The 22,906-nt window shown below is 50.0% G+C and overlaps 2 protein-coding genes across 2 annotated transcripts; one reads left to right on the top strand and one right to left on the bottom strand.

Annotated features, from left to right (window-relative positions):
* Positions 1–3,097: 3,097 nt before the first annotated feature.
* Positions 3,098–15,084, top strand: SYCE3 (synaptonemal complex central element protein 3). The gene is made up of 2 exons (XM_007954755.2): positions 3,098–3,206; positions 14,927–15,084. Exons 1-2 carry the CDS (start codon positions 3,098–3,100, stop codon positions 15,082–15,084), a joined length of 267 nt encoding a protein of 88 aa, XP_007952946.1.
* A 979-nt stretch (positions 15,085–16,063) lies between these two features.
* KLHDC7B (kelch domain containing 7B) lies at positions 16,064–19,750 on the bottom strand. Its single transcript, XM_042782802.1, has 2 exons — positions 18,829–19,750; positions 16,064–18,096 (listed from the first exon to the last, which is right to left on the bottom strand). The coding sequence occupies exons 1-2, from the start codon at positions 19,748–19,750 to the stop codon at positions 16,064–16,066; spliced, it is 2,955 nt and encodes a 984-aa protein (XP_042638736.1).
* Between the last annotated feature and the right edge of the window lie 3,156 nt (positions 19,751–22,906).

The following is a 22,906-nucleotide window of genomic DNA, read 5'->3' as shown; positions in this document are numbered from 1 at the left end:
TTAAATTATCTTCAGCTAAACTTTTCTTACATGTGATATTAATGATACTGTTTGAGAATTACTGCATTCCATTGGACTGTCTTGTTTAGAATGGGCACAAGTATGGATCTCTTCCAGTTGGTTGGTCAGGGAGTTGTAGTTCAAATTTCTTGGTATGGATGAGTAAGCACTTGCACCACTGGATTCATTTGTTGAAATAATCTCAATTGTAACTCCATCAATTCTTGGGGCTTTTCACTAATGCTTTCAATGCAGCTAGGATTTTTTCGTTCAGTATGATCTGTTCTTGATCACATGCTACTTCCTGAAATGGTTGAACATCAACCAATTTTTTTTGGTCCAGTGACTCTGTATTCTTTTCATCTTCCCTTGATGCATCCAATGTTGTTCAATATTGCATCTTTCAGTACTGCAACTTGAGGCTTGATTATTTTTTTCTTCAGTTCTTTCAGCTTGAGAAACACCAAGTGTATTCTTCCCTTTTGTTTTTTTAACTCCAGATCTTTGCACATGTCATTTTAATACTTTGTCTCCTTGAGCTGCCCTTTGTAATTCTCTCTTCAGCTCTTTTATGTCATCATTTCTTCCATTTGCTTTAGTTAGTCTGTGTTCAGGAGCAAAATATGGCCTTGGTAATAGAAATGATGCCAGAGATGGCATGATAGAATTTTGCAAGACCAAAAATTTATTCATTGTAATTACCATTTTTCAGTAACATAAATGGCAACTACACACGTGGACCCCACCTGATGGAATACATAGGAATAAAATTGACTATATCTGTGGAAAGAGACAGTGGAGAAGTTCAGTATCATCAGTCAGAACAAGCCCAGGGGCTGACTGAGGAAAAGACCATCAATTACTCATATGCAAGTTCAAGCTGAAGCTGAAGAAGATTAAAAAAAAAAGGCCACAGAGTTAAAGTACAGTCTTGAGTATATCCAGTCTGAATTTAGAGACCATGTGAAGAAATAGATTTGATGCATTGAACTCTAATGACCAAAGACCAGGCAAGTTGTGGGATGGCATCACTAACATCATACATGAAAAAAGCAAAAGGTCTTTGAAAAGACAAGGAAGAAAGAAAAGACCAAAGTGGAAGTCAGAAGAATCATGCTTCCCACCATTTCTGTCATCAACACCATAGTCCAAGCCATCATCGGCTCTAGGCCACTGACTGGTCTCCTAACTAATGGGCCTTCCCATTCTTGCCTCCCTCCACCATCTGCACTGTCCATGTTCCAGACAGTGGGCAGGATTGTCATCTTCAAACAAAGATTAACTCACATAATTCCCCTCTCTTGGCCTCCGGGGGCTTTCCCTCACACTCACAAGAAAACCAAAGACCTTGCCAGCTTAGCTGATCTCATCTGAAACCTCACTTTTCCTCAACCCCTCGCTGCACTTTCTTTCTGTTCCTCAAAACACATTAGGGCCACTCTGACCTTGGGGTCTCTGCTCGAGCCTTCTGCCTGCCTGGGGCTCTTCCCCAGAACCACACGTGGCCAGCTCAAGTGTCATTCAGGTATCAACTCAAGTGTCACTTCCTAGGAGAGGGCCTCCCTGACTTCCTTCCCCATGTAAGAGCCTCTTTATTACACCAGCCTATTTTATATTCTTTCTAGAAAAATTACCACTTTTTTTTTTTTTATTTTGGAAGCAAGAATGGCCAGACTTTGTCTCACCTACTTTGGTCATGTTGTCAGAAGGGACCATTCCCTGGAGAAGGATATCATGCTTGGTAAAGTGGAGAGTCAACGAAAAGGAGAAGACACTCAACGAGATGGACTGACCCAGTGGCTGCAAGGATAGTGTGGTAGTTCAGTTTGTGTGTCAACTTGGCTGGGCCTGGTTGAGTGGCTGGGCAGCTGGATGTAGTATTCCCCATGATGGGACTGGTAAACAACTCCACGGTGGAATTTACAATGAGCAGCTGAGTAGCTGCCTTAGGAAATGTGGTCTGCTTCCTTTATATAAGCGGAAGCCTTGCGGAATGGTCTCTAGCTTATGGCATGCTTGGACCCTGCATGTAGCCGTGCCATTGTTCAGCAGCCTGCCATGCTCTGCTAACCTTGGGACTTTCAATGGACTTGAATTAATGGCCTGCCATGTGGTTTGGTAACATTGGGACTGTGCCATTGTATTTGTTGACCTTGGGATTGTTAGCCTCAGCAGCCAGTAGCTGCCAGAGTGAAGAGATGCCTCTAGCTTCAGTGGGCCGGGAGCAAGAGGCAGAGCTGAAGCCCAAGGTCGAGGGGCTTTCACACAGCCCTTAGAGCCTAGCACTTTGAACTTGGACTTCTAGCCTCCCAAACTGTAAGAGAATAAACTCCTGTTTGTTAAGGCCATCCCGTTTGTGGTATATGCTTGTCAGAGTGGCACTAGGGAACCAGAACATCCAGTCTCCCACAGCTTCATGTAATCGTAATAGCTACTATTTATGTGTCCACTGTGGCGTTTATCCTAGTGTGGCTTGTCATCGGGTGGGTGGATGGGGTGTGGCTTACTCCCGTCATGCACTGTATATTCTTTCAGGACAGGGATTGTGTCCTTTCACAAAGTGTCAAAACAGCGGCTGTATTTAGGGGGACACGACGTTTTTGCCGCAGTGAAGTCCACCGTATAGCACCATTCACAGCCAAGACTTTCTTTCATGACCGAGGATGGTTTCCACTTGCGTCATGCCAGACTTCAGCAGTGTTTGTCCTCAAGGGGAGAGGGAAAGGGCGGGGCTGCTAAATGGGGGCCAGACTCTGAGCCCTTTATAAACACATGTACACACAGACACACGTATCCATGTACACACACATACATGTGTATATGTATACACATGCATATACAAGTATAGATACATAACACAAGTGCACATTACACACATGTATACATGTGTTTCCACATATACACAGAGACCTACATGTGCAAACATATGCACAGATACACACCGACATGCACGCACACATTAAACCCACAGCAGCCCTGTAGGGTGAGTTCAAGCTTAAGAGACAGGAGGAGTGCAGTAAGGGACCAACAGCTGAGTAGGGTGGTGCCGGAAGTGAACCCCAGTGTGGCTCACGGACGTTCTTTGTGTGACCAGCAGATGGCCAACTCTGATGCTGGTGACAGAAACTGTGACAACATGTTGAAAACGCTGTCAGATCTGAATAAGGACTTGGAAAAGCTACTGGAAGAGATGGAGAAAATCTCAGGTAGGATGCCTGACCAGCCAGGTGACTCCCTGTCTTGCTGGTAGCACAAGCCCTCCCCACCCTTTTAGTGCAAACCAAATGCCTCCCTGACCCCCTGGCAGCCTGGTGGCATGCAGCTGCTCTGCTGTACAATTTGACCCTGACCCCTGAATTGTTTTCTAGTCACTTTATGTGTGCTTGCACCTTACTTGTGCAACTGTCTGCAATCCTTAGGGCAGAAATAGCGACTCCTTTTGTAACCGGCTTGTTACCAGACAGCGCCAATGCTGGGCACATAGCCAGCGACATTACAGGGATACCATAAATAGAAGTGGAACATTTCTTTCTGCAAGTCATTTAAATACAAAGACTGAAATGGGAGACCAGCTCAGTGGAGGAAAGCAGCAATGGGGTTGACACGTTTCTCCATTTCTGGAAAGGAATTCTGTCACTTTATCCAGCATGTTTCCACTCACTGGTAACCAGCAGAGGTAGCAATGCCATTAAAATCTCTTTAATCTGTTCTTTTACTAATTCAGAATGTGCATTCATTCTTATAATTTGTGAGCATGATTTTCCTAGAGAAATCCTAATGTGAAGCCTTAGAAAGCAAAGGAAAACTGACTTTTTAAGGAGAATATTAGTTTGCAAATAGACTGCGTTCACTACAACAGACTCTAGAAGATGGTTATGTGGAAGTGCATGCAGCTGACTCACTTGTGCACTGAAAGTTTGCCTGCTTTTTAAAAACCTTTTATAAAACTACTACAGTTCATTCACCACTCTTAGTTATGTAATTCCTTCTAATTACACATTCTCCTATTGAACAACATTTACAGGTTACCTACTGAGTTTTATCCTAGAAATATGAAGCTGAATAGTAATGTTTCTTCACTGGAAGAGGTGAATGGGGCCAGGAACACAACACAGCCAAGTGTAATGTCAGCATATGAATTAAAATACATTTTAATTTATAGATGAACTTTGTAATGTGGCAGATGCTGAAAATGGTGTACACCAAATGCCAGGGAGGGAGCCAACAAAGAGGCCATGAACTTGAAGCATAAAGAGGGAAGGGCAGAGAAGAGAGTCAGGCATGTGGAGTGCAGAGAAAGGCGGTGTGATCAAGGGGCCAGGTCAGTGCCTGGGGTTCACAGAGTGGCCTACCAAAGCGAAGCAGGATCTTCAGTGCCAAGCTGGGGAGCGTCAGCTCTCTCATCTCAGTAGTTGGAAGGTGTGACATAGTTTGGAGAGGGGAGACTGGAGGCAAGAAGGCCCATTAGGAAGCTGTGTAGAACAAAAGGCTGAAAAGCAGCAGCCTCCCTTAGATCTCCTTCAAGCCTGGAACTGAACTCAACCCCAAGGCTCAACTTTCAGCCAAATGAACAGGGGACACCAGAGTATAAGGTGAACAGAAACACCAGGGATGTACACAATGCTTAGAACAATCTACAAGGTCAAAAGGGCAGGATTTGCCCAGGGATAAAGCTCAGAAGGCAGGAAGGGATAGGAAAGAGGACCAAGGGAAAGGAAGCAAGGAGGAAGTGGGAAGAATGCTGTTGCCTTGTGGGGACCGCAGTGAATGTCACAAAAGAAAATGTGTATGAATTGTTTAAACCCATTTGCTTTGTAACTTTCACTCAAGTCACAATTTTAAAAATAAATAAAATGAAAAGTAGCTGGCCTCCCCGCGGGCTTGGCACTGACAAGGGGATGTCAGAGGGCCGTCATATGCTAGTCTGTAAGAGTGCCTTCCTGTCGCGTCTGTAGTGGCTGTTCACGTGTAGTAAATATTTTCCCCATTTTTTTTCCCTTTTATTTTGTATATGAAGCTTTGGTGCACAGAAGTCTCCTATAGTGAAAATCTGTCTGAATTTGTCCTGTCTAATTTATTCCTATCACTCTGGAGCCAAGAAACCTTTCCCTAAGCCAAGACCAGTGAAATATTTACTTATGTTTCCTACTTTTTGACGCCTCCTTTTTTAACGTTCGATTTTACTCCACCTGGACAGCCAGAGGGACCGGCTGCATGTTCTCTTTTTACTGGGATCCACTAGAGCTTCTCTTGGCATATATTCCAGCCATAGCCAAGGTGACAACCTCCTCACAGGTGGTGTCGCACCAGGAACAACAGGAATGGCAGTGGAACAAGGGATATGCAGGGCTCACTATGGACAGTTCTTTAAATTAGTTTTTGAGTAAGCTGAAAAGGGGCTCTGGTGGTATGGTGGTTAGGCATTTGGCTGCTAACCAGAAGGTCAGTAGTTCGAACCCACTAGCTATTTTGTGGAGGAACGATGAGGTGGTCTGCTTCCATAAAGATTAACCACCTTGGAAACCCAACACGCTTTGAGTCGGAATCCATTTGATGGCAGAATTTGGTTTTTCGGTAAGTAAGCTGAAAGTTGTCTGGTGCACGCTGCTATGTAGTGAAGCAGCTGTGCTTCTTGGAAGGTGTCTGCAGAATAAAACAGGTTCAGCTTAGGTCTGCTGGACAGGAGCAAGCTGGTAATGCAGAATTCCACCTTCCCTCCCCTAGTACTTATCCACATCACATTGCTAGACTTTCTGTAAGCTCCATGGGTTTCCTTTTAGCTGATTCTTTCCTTAATTTTAAGTTTTATTTTTAATCCTTTTTAGGGTTTTCTTTTTGTTTATCTTTACTGAGGTATAGTTGACATACAATTATTTTAACATGTATACACCTGTAGAAGGAGCTCTGGTGGTGTAGTGCCTAAGGCATTTGACTGCTAACCAGAAGGTTGGCGGTTCAAACCCACCAGCTGCTCTACAGAAGGAAGATGGGGCAATCTACTTCCATAAAGATTTACCGCCTCAGAAAACAAATGGAGGTCACTATGAATCAGTGTCAACTCGATGGCAGTGAGTTTCGTTTTTTTGGTTTTATACACCTGGAATCATCAGTACACTAAAGGTAATGAACAATCTATTGTCCCCCAAAATTTCCTGATGCTGCTTTGTAATCTAATCTTCCCTCGCCCACTCCCCATCCCCAGGCAATCATTGATCTAGTTTAGTTTACGCTTTCTAGAATTTTACATAAATGAAAAAAACTTTTTTTTTTGGTAAAGCTTAATGGTTTTGAGATTCATCCATGTTGTTCACTGGATCAACAGTTTGTTCCTTTTTATTACTGAGTAGTATTTCACTGTTTGGCTGTATCCCATTTGTTTATCCATTCACCCTGGCGGTAGACGGCGGGTTGTCTCCCATCTTTAGCTGTTATAAATAAAGCTGCTGTAAACATTTGTGTACAAGGCTTTGTGTGGACATACACTCTTGTTCTCTCCAGTGCAGTGCAGTAGAATGGCTGGGTCATATGGTGGGTGTCTATTTAACTTTAAAGTAATTGTCATACTGTTTTCCAAAGTAGTCATGCTAATTTACATTCCCATTAGCAATGCAGAAGAGTTATAGTACTTTCATGTATTTTCCAGTTCTATTTTTATATAAATATTCTGCACAAGTTATCTTATTTTGGGGTTAATATAAGTCTTTTTTGTATTTCGTTAGCAATTTATCAGCTGTTAAAGAGGTATGTTCTTATCAATACGTGAGCAATTGCGTGTTAAATAATATGAAGATACTTTGTTTAATTGACCTTTTTCATTTCTTAAGTATATGGTGTGTTCTTGAGCCATGGATTCAAACCCAGTGCCAACCGTGAAAATATTTTTCTATCTGAAGTGTCAGAAGTAGAATCATGTCTTCCTCATGTCCATAGGACAAGTTAGGACAGATACTTCTTCAGAGAAGCAGGATGATTTTAGGCCAGAATGACATAATCTCTTACCCGGATCCCTAAGGTCACAGCATAGGGATCCTTGGGCTCTGTTGCCCCTAGAAAGGCCTTTGTCCAGTTCTGCTAGTGAGTACATACAGAAAGGACAATAATCAAGAAAGCCATTAACAGTTATTAAACCCACCAACCAAAAAACGTAAGAAACAATGTATCTGTATTGTTGTCAGATGCTGTCAAGTCAGCTCTAACTCATAGCGACCTTATGTATGACAAGCAAAAGGTTGTCTGATCCTGCACCATTTCCGCAGTCATTGGTACATTGGAGCCCATTGTTGCAGCCATCGTGTCAGTCCATCTCATGAAGGGTCTCCCTTTTTTTTGCTGACCCTCTACCAGCCACTCCTCGGAAGGAAGGTTGGGCAATCTACTTCCATAGTGAAACCACCTCAGAAACCCAAGGAGGGGTCGCTGTGAGTCGGGTCCAACTCGACAGCACGTAACAGCAACAACGACTACTTTACCAGATGTGATGTCCTTTTTAGCTCTTGGTCTTTCCTGATGATGTGTCCAGAGTAAGCAAGACGAAGTCTCACCATCTTCATTTCTAAGGTGCATTTTAGTTACGTCTCTTCTAAGACCGCTCTGTTGGTTCTTTTGGCAGTCCACGGTATGTTCACTGTTCTCCAAGACCACAATTCAAATGTGTCAGTTCTTCTGTCTTCCTTTTTTATTGTCCAGCCTTTGCATGTATATGAGACCACTGACAACACCATAGCTTGGGTCAGGCACACCTCAGTCATCAAAGTGACTTCTTTGCTTTCAAAATTTCAAAGAGGTCTTTTGCAACAGATCTTCCCAAAGCAATGCATCCTTTGATTTCTTGACTGCTGCTTCCATGAGTGTTGATTATTGATCCAAGTAGAATGAAATCCTTGACAACTTCAGTTTCATGACTGCTTTTTATGATGTTGTTTATCAGCCCAGTGGTGAGGAATTTTGTTTTCTTTCTGTTAAGGTGTAGTCCATATGAAAGGCTATGTAGTCTTTGATCTTCATCAGTAAGTACTTCAAGTCATCTTCATTGTCAGCAAGCAGGATTGCGTCATCTGCATGTTGCAGGTTGCTAATGAGTCTTCCTCCAATCCTGATGCCACATTCTTCTTCATATAGTCCATATTCTTGGAGTGTTTGCTCAGTGCACAGATTGAATAAGTGTGGTGAAAGGATACATTCCTGCTGCACATCTTTTCTAATTTGGGAACACTTAGTATCACCTTGTTCTGTTTGAGCAACTGCCTCTTGGTATATGTATATGTATAGGTTCTCCATGAGCACAATTAAGTGTTCTAGAATTCCCATTCTTCACAATGTTACACATAATTTGTTATGATCCACACAGCCGAATGCCTTTGTATGGTCAATAAAATACAGGGAAACATTTTTCTGGTGTTCTCTGCTTTCAGCCAAGATCCATCTGACCTCAGCAAAGATATCTCTCATTCCACATCCTTTTCTGAATCTGGGTTGAATATCTGGCCATTCCTTGTTGATGTACAGCTGTATCATTTTAAAATTATCTTCAGCAAAACTTTGCTTGCATGTGACATTAATTATGTTGTTGTTGTTAGGTGCTATAGAGTCAGTTCCAACTCAGAGACCTTATGCACAACAGAACTAAACATCGCACTCCTTACTATATATTAATTATATTATTTAATAATTTTCACATTCCATTTAATTGCCTTTGGGAACAGGCACAAATATGCATCTCTTCCTGTCACTTGGCCAGGTAGCTATCGTCCAACTTTCTGGGCATAAATGAGTGAGTGCTTCCAGCATTGCATCCATTTGTTGAAACATTTCACTGGGTATTTCATCAGTTCCTGGAGCCTTGTTTTCCACCAGTCCCTTCTGTGCTGTTTAAACTTTTTCTTTCAATAACATCAGTTCTTGGTCATATGCTACCTTCTGAAATGGGTAAATGTCAACCAGTTCTTTTTGGTACATTGACACTGTGTATTCTGTCCATCTTTTTTGATGGTTCCTGCATCGTCATTCAATAGTTTGCCCATACAATCCTTTAATATTTCAACTCCTGCCTTGAATTTTTTCTTCAGTTCTTTCAGCTTGAGAAATGCCAAGTGTGTTCTTCACTCATGAGCAAGTTTCAGTAAAGAAAATGAATTTTCAGTTTCAGTGAAGGAAACGAAAATCTTCATAATTGGGCTGGTGGACAACATGATGACAAATGGATTTTACTGTAGGTGAATTGTCAAGGATTTTATTGTATGTGGATCAACAGTCAACATCCATGGAAGCAGCTGTCAAGAAATCAAATAATGTATTGCATTGGGCAGATGCACCGCAAAAGACCTCTTTGAAATCTTAAAAAGCAGAGAAATCATTTTGATGACTAAGGTGTGCCATAGTCTTTTCACTTGCCTCATATGCATGTGACAGCTGGACAATAAAAAAGGAAAATCAAAGAATTGATGTATTTGAATTGTGGTGTTGATGAAGAATGCTGACTATGCTGTGGACTGCTGGAAGAACAAACAAGTCAGTCTAAGAGGAAATGTCACCAAATGCGCCATAGAAGTGAGGGTGGTGAGGCTTCTTGCTCACCTTGAACACATCATCAGGAAAAACTGAGCACTAGAAAAGGGTATTATATTTGATAAAGTATAAAAAACCACACTCACTGCTGTCAAGTCTATTCAACTCAGCGACCCCTCCCTGGGTTTCTGAGGTGGTATCTCTACGGAAGTAGATCACCCAACCTGCCTTCTAAGGGGTGGCTGGTGGGTTTGAACTGCCAGCCTTCTGGTTAGCAGTCAAGTGCCTTAGGTGCTACACCACCTGATAAAGTATAGGGATAGCAAAAATGAGGGAAACTTTCAATGAGCTGGAATGCCCACTAGCCACAGCAATGAACTCAGACTTGCCGACAGTTGTGAAGACAGCGGAGTACCAGCCAGCATTTCATTCATTCGTGCATAAGGTTGTCTTGAGTCTGATCTGAGTTGTTAGCAACTAACAAGTTAAAGATGCCTCTCTGCTTAGAGTTTTTTTTTTTTTTCTTTAAATCACATTTTTTTTTTTTTTTTTTGCATTGATTTAGGTATTCATATGGTGTTCCCCTTTTCTTAATATGGTGAATTACACAGATTGATTTTCTGATGTTGGACCGTTGTTGAAATTCTTTTGTAAACTCCACTTGATGATCACATTATTTTAACACACTGTTAGATCTGGTTAGCTCCTATTATATCTAGGATTTTGATCTATATTTATATTCAATTCTTCTCTCATGGCGTTCTTACCTGGTTTTAAAATGAGCCAGCTTAAGGACAACTGTGCTTTCATTTTTGCTTGTCTCTGGTCTCAGATTTTGCATATTAAATGTACAGGGTCTTAAGGCATCATATCAGCTCATGAAGGGAGATTGCCAGCCTTCCCTCTTTTTCTAATTTCCAGAATAACTTGTATTCAATAAAAATGAACTTTCTTGGAAAGTTTGGTAGAACTCACCTGGGGTTTGGAGTAAGGTAGTTTTCACCATTTACATTTTAAAACATGCACTGGTCCCTGTCACAATGATGTAAATTAGCCTTGGAGTGAGGTGCATTCTGAGCTCATTTTCAGACACATGGCTCAGCAGTCCTGTTCTCTGCTCCTACCTCCCTGGCTGTCAACACACCCCTGACAGGCCCTTGGTTGGCCCTCCTCTCCTTCCAGCATTTCCAGAGTCCTTCACAGAGCGTCCAGGTGCACGTTTTGACTGTTTTTTCTTAATCTCTGTGAGAGGACAATGGCCCTGCCCGGCAACTCACCTTAGTGTGTGGGATGAACTCTAACTAACATCTGGGAATATCCACTTTTCAGGCCTGACGGTGGGCTGTGATCCATGTCTTCACCAAACACCCTCAGGGAGGGCTTCTCTTAATATACTCTCTAAAATAAGACTGCTTCCACCCACTTCTCTGTCACACGCTGTCCCTTTCTGTTCTGGTTCCCTAGTCCCACTCTGACAGAAATATATCACAAATGGGGTGGCCTTAACAAACAGGAGTTTAGTCTTACAATTTGGAGGCTTTAAGTCCAAGTTCAAAGTGCCAGGCGGTAGAGGCTGGGTGAAAGCCCCTCAACCTTGGGGTCCAGCTCTGCCTCCTGCTCCCAGCTGACTGGAGCTGGAGGCGTTTCTTCACTCAGATAGCTGCTGGCTGCTGAGGCTGAGAAGGCCCAAGGTTGACAAATAAAAAGGACCAGTCCCAATGTTACCAAACCACATGGCAGGCCATTAACTTAAGTCCATTGTAAGTCCCAAAGTCGGCAGAGCATAGCAGGCTGCTGAGCAACGACACGGCTACATGCAGGGTCCAAGCGTGCCATAGGCTAGAAACCAATTCCAAGGCTTCTCCTTATATACAGGAAGCAGACCACATCCCAAAGGCAGCTACTCAGCTGCTTGTGGTAGATCCCACCATGGAGCTGATTGCCAGTCTCATCATGGGGAATAACTACCACCAGCTGCCCAGCCACTCAACCAGGCCCAGCCAAGGTGACACACAACATAACCACAACACTTTTCTTCACAGGACCTGCCATATCTGCAGTTGTATGTTCCTTATCATATTCCTTCTCCACTGCATCTGGCACAAGAACTTCCCAAGGGCACGGGCGACTCTTCTTACTCTGCTGGGCCACCCAGGTGCTCAGTAAACACTGAGTGAGTGACAGGTGGATGGCGGCTTCCCTGACCCTGACCCATCACTATGAATCTCTCCAATCCTATGAATTCTACATGTTTTCTTGGAGCGAGTCATATGAAGGCTATCACTTGGTGTAGTGTCTTCATGTTTGTCTGTCTAGTTAGCTAGAGCTGCTGTAACAGAAATATGAAAGGGGGTGGTTTTGAAGAACAGAAATTTATTTTCTCAGTTTATAAGGCCAGAAATCTGAGTTCAAGGCACTGACTCTAGGAGAAAGTGTGCTCTCTGTTGGCTGTGGGGAAGATCCCTGTTTCTTTAGGCATCTATTCCTCGATTCCTTGGAACTCTTCACAAGCCAGCTATCTTTCCTCTATTTGTAACTAATTAGTGTCTAATCAGATCTTATAACTTGGAGGTGATTGGGCTTAGGACACACCCCACACTGATATGCCCTCATTAACATAACAACAGAACCCCTATTCCATATCCACAGGTGCAGGGGTTTGGATCCCAATACATATTTTGGAAACACAATTCAGTCCATAACAGTACCTCATAGAATTGCCTTTCCTGACCTATACTTGGGTGCTACTGTTAGACGTCTTTTGCCAACAGTTAAAACTACAGCCATTAAAGTCTCACCTTGCATTTGAAGTAGGGTGTTACCAAGGACATCTCTGTCTGTATCGCACGTCTGTCATGAAGACAACCCAGGGGAGGATCCCTTGGAGGTTTTTTTTTTTTTTTTTGGATTTGGGTGAAGATTTACAGAGTAAATTCACTTTTCATACAGCAGTTCACATATACTTTGTCTCATGTCATTGACCAAAATTTACAATGCAGCAGCTCCCCTCCCACTTCCTCCCCATAGTTACCTCCTCCCAGTGTCCATCCCTTCATACTCTTCTGCACCCCTGAGCTATCTCCCTGTGCATAAGCAGCCCTTCCTTCTCCCATGATTGTTCTCTCCAGGGCGTGTGTCTACTTGAGGTAAATGTTTAACTCACATGCCTGTACTTTGTTTGGCTGGAAACCACAGTTGTGGGTTCAATTCCAGACCTGAAGGGCAGCTAGGGGCCATAGTCTCAGTGGTTACACCAGGCTCTATTGGACCAGCAAACCTGGTCCCCACCTTCTTTTTTTTTTTTGCCTCCAAATGATTTTGAGTTTTGTTCCACATTGTTCTCCCTCTCTAGTGTTTTAAACAGTGGGTTTGTTTATTTTTGAGGTCACTGAGCCTGGTAAGTGAGCATGTTTCCTGCTGTGCTTTGGCCCCGGGAGGCTCCGTGCTAGAATCCCAGCTGCTGTGTAGGACTATGGGGCACTCATTCCTGAGTGGCTTTTCCCCTGAATTTTAGTTTCTTACCCACCTGACTCTCTGCCTTGAATTCCTTATTTGTGTATTTCTGGTAAGAGCTTCTCCTTTTCTTGAGCACTTGATGTGTGCTTGGCACTTTGCATACATGATCCAAGCACTCCTCCCAGTGAGCCATGATGCTGGTCAGTTTTACAGATGAGGAAACCAAGTAACTCTGAGGGCTCACACCTGGCAGGTGGAGAACCCAGAGATGCTCCACTCCGACCGGGTACAGGCCTTTGCCTGGCAGATGGTTGCAGGTGATCTGGGCAGATGCAGGCGGGGGCACCATTGCGATCTCCTGAACAAGAGCCTCAGTGGGAGGGGTCAGTCCTCTGTTTTAATGATGCCCAGTGGTTGTCACACTTCCTGAAGCTGAAGGGTCCCTGAACTGGCTGTGTAGCTGTGACCGCAACCCTGAGAGATACACAAACTTTTTCTAAAAAATCTTTCCCTAACTAATCAGTTATTTTCTGTAAAACTTGGAGTCCACTGGCCAAATTGTGTTAGATACATGTTTGCATTCGTTTCTGATCATTCAACTTAACTCTTTGGTCAAGCTCCTTGAGGACACAGCTCTTTAAAGTGTCCAGTCTGAGAGGCTGACCTGTGGAGGGAGGTAAGCTTGTTCAGTGTAATTCTAGAGGGCAGGGCTAGACCAGCAGGGTGGGAGCTGCAGAGATGGGTGGAGGAGGGATTCTGCATATGTCCATGTTACTACTCCAGGAAGCACACACTTGCTGTGTCAGAGCCTGGGCTGGCCCAGGGCCACTGCCCTCAGGAAACTCATGGAGGGACAGGGAGGTGAGTAAATAAGCCAATATGTTGGTGAGTGCCAGTGTGTACCTTCAGTGGGGACAGGCAAAGGACAGCTGATGGCCACAGCAAAAACCTCCCACAGGGAAGATACCTCTGGACTAGGCCTTAACAAAAGCACAGAGGTGACCAGGTAGAGGTGGGTGGGAGTGCAGTCATTGAACATGCAGTTACAGGAAGCTTGGAGCTTTGCAGGACTGTGAGTGGTGAGTCTATCTGAGTGTGGCCAACCAGCCTGAGCATAGTCAGACCTACCTCAGCGTGGTCAGACCTACCTCAGCGTGGTCCAACCTACCTCGGTGTGGTCAGACCTACCTCAATGTGGTCAGACCTATCTGAACATGGTCAGTCTACCTGAGCATGATCAGACCGACCTGAGCGTGGTCAGATCTACCTCAGCATAGTCCTAGCTACCTCAGCGTGGTCAGACCTACCTCAGCGTGGTCAGACCTACCTCAGCGTGGTCAGTCTACCTGAGCATGGTGCATGGTCAGACCTACCTGAGCATGGTCAGAGCTACCTCGACATGGTCAGACTTATCTCAGCATGATTGGACCTGCCTGAATGTGTTCAGCCTGCCTGAGTATGGTCAGCCTACCTGATCATGGTCAGTCTGCCTGACTATAGTCAGACCTACTCAACATGGTCAGACTTGAGCATGGTCAGACCTATCTGAGTGGGGTCTTACCTACCTGAGCAAGGTCAGACCTACCTATAACTTAGCTGAGCTGGGTCAGACCTGCCTGAGCATGTGTTTGAGTGGCTATTTGACCCCCTGGGACTCTGTGCAACTGCTGGTTGTGAACTGACAGCTAGTCAGGGTCTGTGTTTTTCTCCAATTTTCCTACATTTGGTGTTGGACTGGCCTCCAGCCTATTAGAAATTAACATGTGTGAATTAGGAAGTTTCCCCACTGCTCCATGTAAGGAACCATGTTTGTAGGGTTTTCATGAGCCCTCTGACATATAGCCAACCAGCTCCCTCTCCTCGGTGTCTTACGTCCTGCCATTAAAGAGGAAGGAACGTGGGGTCTTTGCGGGCCTGGCAGGTGCCCACTATCCCACGGCCCTGACCAGGCCCCTCGGTGTCACAGTGCAGGCGACCTGGATGGCCTACGACATGGTGGTGATGCGCACCAACCCCACGCTGGCCGAGTCCATGCGGCGCCTGGAGGATGCCTTCCTCAACTGCAAGGAGGAGATGGAGAGGAGCTGGCAGGAGCTGCTCAACGAGACGAAACAGAAGCAGTAGGGCCCACCCGCCCCACCACCTGGCCAGAGGGGCCCCGCTGGTAGAGAGGACCAGCGACCAGCGTGCACAACTCTGCATCCAGTACTGTTCTCAATAAAGTTATTTTCAAGCATAGCAAACCAAGTGAGCAAGGCAGACATGTAAGAGGTAGACACAACTGTCCAGGCAGAGGTGGGGCAGAAGGTGCTTCGTGGAGTGTGTGTCACCTTGCTGAGAGTGTGACCCCATGGCAGAGATGGGGACCCTGACTTGTGGGAGAAGAAAGAGAAGTCAGGTGTCCATGGCCACACAGCTCACAAGTGTGGAACTGGGACTAAAGCTGCCTCCATGACACTGGAACATGCTTTATCACAAGGTCTCATTTTGAGGTGTTGAGGGGAGAGCCCTCTGGTTTGTGGACAGGGCTGGGAGACCAAGCAGAGAGGACAAGGGTCCATGGTGCCTTTCAGACCAGGAAGCTGGTCTCCGGGGCTCGGAGGGTAGAAAGCCAGAGAGGGAGGGTGCTTCCTGGGACACCTTGGTCCAAGTCTCGCCCTTCCCTTGTCCCCTCATGGCTCTTTGCTACTTGGAGCCCTGGGAACAGAATAGTCAGGCCGGTGCTCTCCCTTGGGGTCGTGGAGGTGAGCCCTGGCAGCAACCCCAGCAAATTCTGCCCTGAGGCAGGCCCTCTGAGCTGGCCACAGATTTTAGCAAGCTGTGCGCGGCTGTTGGGTTATGTTCCTGGCAGGACAACAACCTCACAAGGGCAGGGGACAGCGGGGAGGGGGAGAGGAGGCTGAGGGGAGGTCCCCTGCAAGCTGCGCTGCTCCCAGTACAGGGAGGAAGGGGTGCCAACAGGAACCTCACTCCAGCAACCAGCAGGGACCTCTGAACCAGGAGGTTTATTAGATGAGCGCAGGAGCAGAACGTTCAGATCCCACCCTTTCCTTCAGCCCATGGCCGCAGACCCACCCTTGAGGTCCCCATCGTCCGCAGGGGCTCAGAGCACCGTCTGCAGCTGGTCTGCTGGGGGCAGGGTCAGGACGAACGGGCAGAGGACCCCTTTACTCCCCACCGGGCAGGGCCGCAGCTCCTTGGCCTCGAACTGCGCAGTGGCGTCGGAGACGGTGAAGGTGGCAGTGACCTGGTGGTTGAGGCAGTAGATGGTGCTGCCCAGCACGGTGCAGCGCAGGGGCACAGGGTCCGGCAGTGGCAGAGAGGCGGCGCGGCTCCAGGAGCCCGTCACGGTGTTGTAGCGCATCACCGCAGCGCCCACGCCCCGCAGGAGGTCAAAGCGGTAGAGGAAGCCGCCCAGCGCCACCATGTCGCTCGAGCGCCGGTGGCTGGCACTGTAGGGGCACTCGTCCCACGCATCCCTGGCGGGACTGTACCTGAGTAAGCGGTAGAAGAGGTGCCCCCCTGTGACGTAGATGTCCCCACGGCAGGCCACAGCCTCATGCGCCACAGGGAAGGTGCCTGCGGGGAGGGGCGCGCGGGAGGCCCAGGAGTCCGTACGGGGGTCGTAGCGTTCCATGCTGTAGAGGCACTCGCCCCCGATGGCGTAGAGCAGCCCGTCCAGGGCCACCAGCTTGAGCTGGGCTCGGGCCTGCTGCATGGGCCGCACCTGGCTCCAGATGTCTGTCAGGGGGTTGTAGCAAAAGACTTCGTTGGAGCAGACGGCCTTGGCCCCCGAGCCGCGGATGCCCCCCGCCAGGAACAGGTAGTTGTGCATGGTGCACAGGCCGCAGCCCCGCAGAGGCACCTCCGCGGGCACCCGCGTCAGGGGCCGCCACGTGTTGTCTCCGGGGTTAAACACATGCAGCTGTGTGCCAGGCAGCGGCGCCTCGGGGCCTCTGGCGGCGCCGGGGACCCCCCGGCGGCTCACCAGGTAGGGGCTGGGCAGCAGCAGGACCCCCAGCACGGCCGGGCCGCGGCTGGTCCGCAGGCTCACGATGCGCTCGCGCTCGGCGCCGCCCAGCTGCCGGTACAGGTGCGGGTCCCCAAGCACGTGCAGCAGATTGTCACTCATCACAGCGTAGGTGTCCTGGGCCAGGCCGCGCGCGCCGTGCTGCTGGGCGAAAGCCAGCACCTCCAGGCAGCTGCCCAGGTCCAGCCGCCGCCGCAGCGCCGCCTCCGTGGCCGGCAGCTCCGGGGACCGGGTGCCCCAGCCCCGGGGCCTCCGCAGAAAGACCAGGAGCCTGCGGGCCTCCCTCTGCTGCTCGGTGAGGGCGTCCCCGCGGCCGGCCTGCCCGGTCTCCTGTCCCTGCGCCCCTGCCTGGTGCTGCCCGGGGGCAGCCACGCCGCCCGCCGCCGGCCCAGAGCTTGTGGCCGCCTCGCACAGGCTGCGCTTCCTGGGCCGGGGGCTTGGCCGGGGCTCGGCGGCGCGGGCCAGAGGCCGGCCCCCGCCTTGCCCCTCGACTCCGGCTCCACCCGGGCCCAGCGCTGGGCCTGCGATGGGAGACCGGTCGGTCTGGGAGCCTTCGGGTTGCGGCTGGTGGGGGTCCTCAGCCAGCCCCCCGGCGGCAGCCCATGTTGCCTGCCCCATCGGAGTCCCGCGCCCTGGCTCGAGGCTGGGGGCTGTGCCTTCAGAGGGTGGACGGGACGCGCTGTTCACGGAGTCAGCCAGGTCCTTAGGAACTGCCTTCGCTCTCCCTTGGGCCCCCCCGTGCCTGGGGAAGGGGTGACTTTTAAGAACCATAGCGATGAGGTTCCCCCAGCTGCTTGAGACCTGCCTCTCCTGGCAGCCCGTGGAGGGAGTCATCCCTAGCTCCGGAGAGGCAAGACTCCCTGCAGGACTGGCCGGGGCTGGGGCTGGGGCTGGGGTTGGGGCTGGGGCTGGGGCTGGGGCTGGGGTTGGCATTGAGACTGGAATTGCCGTTGGGGCTGGGGTGGAAGCTGCAGCTGTAGTTGGGACTGGGGCTGGAGTTGGAATTGGAGTTGGGGTTGGGGCTGGGGCTGGGGTTCGGGTTGGATTTGGGGCTGGGGTTAGGGTTCGGGCTGGAATTGTGGTTGGGGCTGGGGTGGAAGCTGGAGCTGCAGTTGGGGTTGGGGTTGGAGCTGGGGCTGAAGTTGGCATTGGGGCGGAGGCTGCTCTGAGATGCTTATCTTCCGAGGAACCCTGACTAACTCCATAGGAAGCTACCTGTGAAGGAGAGGTTAGGAGAGTAGGGGCTGCCCGTGGGTGACCCCCATAGGGATGAGCTATGGCTGAGACAGCAGAGGGCGGTTGCTCAAAAGGAGCCCCTTCGAAGGGGGTGACCGAGACACTGAGGGAGGGGGTGTAACTCAGTGCACCTCTTGAGAGACCTGGGGTTGGTTCCCCTCCACCCAGGGGCTGCCCAGGCCCCAGGTCAGCAGCCTGGCTGCCAGCTGCCTGCACATGGCCCTGCTCGCCCTGGACCTGCTGGGACCCTCTCCCTTCTCCAAGGCTGTGTCCCCCTTGCTTTTCTGTACTTCTCAGCTGTGGGCCCAGGAAGGGGTAGGCATCTCCAGAGCCGCTTGCCACACCCCTGGAGGTCACACACTCTGGAGTCTCCCACCCTTGGGCCGTGTGTGAGCATCCCCCACATGACCCCTCCGGTGATGGGTCCACAGGACCTGGAGCCCAGCCAAAGCCTCTGGCCATCAGGACCTCCCTCCTTGCCCAAGGCCAGCCCTCCTCAAGGGCACTGCGTGAGCCCCCCTGGGTCTCCCCACTACCACCTGTCGTGGTCCCTGAGCCCAGCGCCAGGCCTGGGGCTGGTTGGGAACCGCTCTTCCTATGACCTTTCTCTGAGCCATTAGCCAGGGGCCCAGCCTGCATGGTGTGTGGCGTGGGCAGCATCTGAGGAGTAGGTCCCTGAGATGAAGGGGGTGGCTGGGAGCCTGCCAGCAGCCTGCAGGCAGGGGTGTCCACAGCGGCAGCATCCACAGTGTCCCACACACTCACCACAGTGCCCAGCCTCAGGGGGTCTGGCCGGGGGGAGCGGCAGGGCCTGTCTCCTGAGGTGGTGTTCACCTGCCGCCGCCGGCTGCTGCGACCTCTCCCCCATGGACGAGGTGGTCCCACTGTTGGCTGCCAGGGGCCGGGGGCCTGGTGCACTGGCTCCTTGGAGGGAACTGCCCCTGCCTCTGCTTCTCCTCTAGGATCCCGAGGTGTGAAGTGGATCAGGATGGGGCCGGACATCACCCCTGCTTTGCTTCTTCCCAAAGCGGCAGTACCTGGCCCAGGAGATTGCCTTCCTGGGCCTCCAGGGGGTTCTGAGGCACCATTGTCACACTGCTGTCCAAGGGCTGCACTGCTGGCCACCTTGCCAGGCATTTGGGGTGCAGGCCCTGCTGTGGTGGTGGGGCCTTCCCCACCAGGGGGCTCCTGGCCCTGGGCCCCAACAGCAACAGGCCCTCCCTGGTTGCATCCTGGAGGGTCTGACTTCCCCTGCCCTGGTCTCTTGATGCCACCACTGACCTTGGTCTTCGGGTACAGGGCTAGTGGATGTCCTTCTGCCTGAGGAAGCTGGGCCTGAAGGGCTGCAGGCACTGTTTCTGTTGCCTCCTGGTCCTGCCCGGAGCCAAACCAGTGCACGGCCAGCGCTGTGGCAGCCACCACAGCCAGCGCCAGCAGGGTCAGCACGGCATTGTCCCAGTCCTCGTCCCCATCCACGTCCCAGCCCCAGCGGGCAGCATCCAGCTCCAAGGCACCTAGGGCCATGCTGCTGGGCAGACCCCAAGGGAGGGCCTCGGTGCACTGTGCAGTCGCTTGGGCTGCTGTCGGCCGCCCGGTATGGACTGGCCTCGCGTTAGATGGCCTGTGGTCCTCCAGGTGTCACTTCGCCTAGTCTTGGAAGGGTGGCTTTTGTACCCTTGTGGGCTGAGAGTTCATCGGAAGGGCCCAGTGGGTGGCGTGGGGAGACCAGTCTGCACAGGCGCAGGAGCTAGGGCCCTCTTCACGATCTGGGCTCAGCTGCCACCCCCTCTCCTTTTCTGTCAGTCCCTGGTGGCAGGTGGCGTCTTCCTGATCCCTGTGCCAGCATCCCGGCAAGCTGCCCTGCTCCCTGGACCAGCATACCCCAAGCTCGCCGCTCCCGTGTCCCTCCTCAGATGGGCCACGGGGGGCTCTGCAGGGAAGGGTTACCGTGGGTAGATGCTATCTCAGCTCCAGCAACGTGATGCAGCCCCGATGAAATTACTGGAAACCTGAGCAGCTGATTCCACTGGGCCGTGGGGGGGCTGGGGCAGGGCAGCCAAGCACTCTGTGGCCAGACCTGCAGACAGGTCTGCTGGTCTGAGAGGCTGTGCTGGCGTGGTGGCCTGAGTAAGGACTCATCAGGGGTGAGCAGAGGCTGCAGGGGCCTCGTCTTCCAAGGTCATGTGTGGTATGAGTGACCCACCCCACCTTGGCATCCTAGGACTTCCTCCTAAGCTCAGTAGAGATAGTTCTCAAATGGACCCTTTAGCTGCCAGAAGAAAGAAAAACAAAATGAGGGGCACCCAAAGCTTTTCTTCTCTGGGAGCCAGTTTTGTTAACCATCCCCCTGGACCTTCCCCTCTGTGCCCTTCCAGACCATCTTGAGGCCCCAGGTGCTGCTTCACCCAGAACCTGAGCTGAGCCTACCTCTGCCCGCCCCCCATGGTGCTGTCACACCGTGCCCAGACCTTTGCCAGGCTGGCTCCAGGCCCCCTGCGCTGTGGGAGCCCAGTTTTACTTGAGGACCACACTCTTCCCCTGCCTCTCGCTGTGGCCCAGGCCCTCACAAGTGCTTCTCTGGCCGTGGCCCTGCTTCCCAGTGCAGTGGTTTCTTGGGAGGGTGGGGGAAGGGAGCACCCATGTCTCTGCCATCTGTTCTCACTTGAGCCAGCCTCAGGAGTAACTCTTGGGATAGGTGCCAGGTGGGCCCAGAAGTGAAAACCTGGGGTCCCTTGGACAGGTAGGGCCCCATGGCATGTCTTTCTCTACTTCTGGGCCCAGGGGCCCAGGGCTCCTCCCTGACTCAGGCACAAAATAGCCCAAGCGTCCCTGGCACCCAGCCTGGGCTCTGGTGAACCTCAGGTATCTCACGCCATCTGGTCCGTTCCCAGCTCCCTCCCTGGGGCCTATCAGTTGACGGTAAGAAGTTAGGAGGCTGGGCCCCTGGACCTTCAAGTGGACCTTGAGTTGGAGGAAGATTTCTAGACACTCGCCTCTTCCTGTGTCCAGTCCCAGGCTCCACCTCTCTTGGTTAAGTTCGGGGCCCAAAGGCCTTGGGAGGAGGGAGATGACGTTCCCCAACCTGCTTCCCATTTCACACTGTGTAGTACCACATCTGCCACATCTACCAGGTGTATCACAGCTCCTGAAGACCCCTGTCTGTCCGACCCTCGGTCTGTGAGGGAAAACATGAGGCAAGCTTGCCCAGCAATGCCTTCAGGGCACCACAGGGGGAGGACTGACCACAGAAATCATTGCACTCCAATGTCACCAGATGCCCAGGACTGCGACAGGTTCTGGGGACACTCAGGTGGACAAGTAATCATCCAGGCCATCCTCTGGAAAGAAGCAGCATCCCTGTTAGTTACAGTCCAGATGGATGGTGAAGCTTCCTTCTGGGAAGGTGCTGAGCCCACACTACCTCCCTGGAGTGTGGTCTCTTTCCTCCTCGATTCCCAGAGTAAATAGTGGAACAAACTCCCAATGCACATGAGGTCACCTACACACAATGTGACATATTAAAGGTGGTCCTTGTGTCCTGCGATGGGCTGGGTATCACCAGCTACCTTCATAGATACATAGAAATCAAGAAGTGGGTCCTGGGAAGATGTCACCTGAGTGTTCTCCTTTAAAGCCTCTTTTCTCAGTGGCCTGCTGGAGAAAGGAAGTCCTGCCCACTGCACAGAGAAAGAGTGCCTCTTCCCAGACCTTCTGCTTCCTCAGAGGCAACACAAGCTGAACAGGAATGGAGGCAGCCTCTCTGCCACCCACACACGGGGAGCGTCATCTGCCAGCTGCTCCACTGAGGGGCCCACGAGTAGAGAACCCGCCCCACCTGGGAACTGAGCCAGGCAAAGCTGGACAGCACCCAGCCACGATGGTGTCACCCACTGGGAGACAAACATCATAAAAGGAAGACATCGTCCCAACAAAGCTAAAGAAAGGGGACCCAGCCAAATGCTAGATTTCTCTATTATCAGAATTTTTTAAAAGCAAGAAATATATAATTAAAAATGATGATCTAAAACCAAGAATGGAATATTATTATGGTATAATCCTATTTATATTCAAAAGTATGTATGTATTTTATATACCAAAAACAAACCAATTCACTGCCATCGAGTCAGATCCAACTCATAGCGACCCCTCCTGGGTTTCCGAGGTGGTATCTCTACAGAAGTAGATTGCCCAACCTTCCTTCCAAGGAGTGGCTGGTGGGTTTGAACCGTCAGCCTTCTGGTTAGCAGTCAAATGCCTTAGGCATTTTGCCACCGGGGCTTCTGGCTGTGTAAATCTAGAATAATTTTAAAGCCTTGAAAACATTAATACTCCCACATCTCATAATTAGACCCCAAAGAATAATACCCTTTAAGGAATTCATGTGATGGCAGGAAAAGCTTTATGCAAAAACAAAAGCTATTTATAGGAGAAGAAACACCATATGATTATAATAGAAAAAATTAAAACATGTCAGTGTTGGACAGGGTGGGACAGATGAAGAGCACCTGCAGTGTGGTCTTGAACAAGTTAAAGAACTATTGATAACATGGCTATAGAGTTTAATGTAAGTATTGATTGTTGTTGTTGTTGTTTGCCGTCGAGTCAGACCCAACTCATAGCGACCCCTGCTTGGGTTTCCAAGGCAGTATCACTATGGAAGTAGATTGCCCCATCTTCCTT

This window comes from Orycteropus afer, unplaced genomic scaffold, assembly GCF_000298275.1.
Source record: "Orycteropus afer afer isolate SDZICR_OR568_19922 unplaced genomic scaffold, OryAfe1.0 scaffold00471, whole genome shotgun sequence".
Taxonomy (NCBI): Eukaryota; Metazoa; Chordata; class Mammalia; order Tubulidentata; family Orycteropodidae; genus Orycteropus; species Orycteropus afer.
The sequence above is the reverse complement of the archived record's forward strand: the minus strand, read 5'-3'. Positions and strand labels throughout refer to the sequence as shown.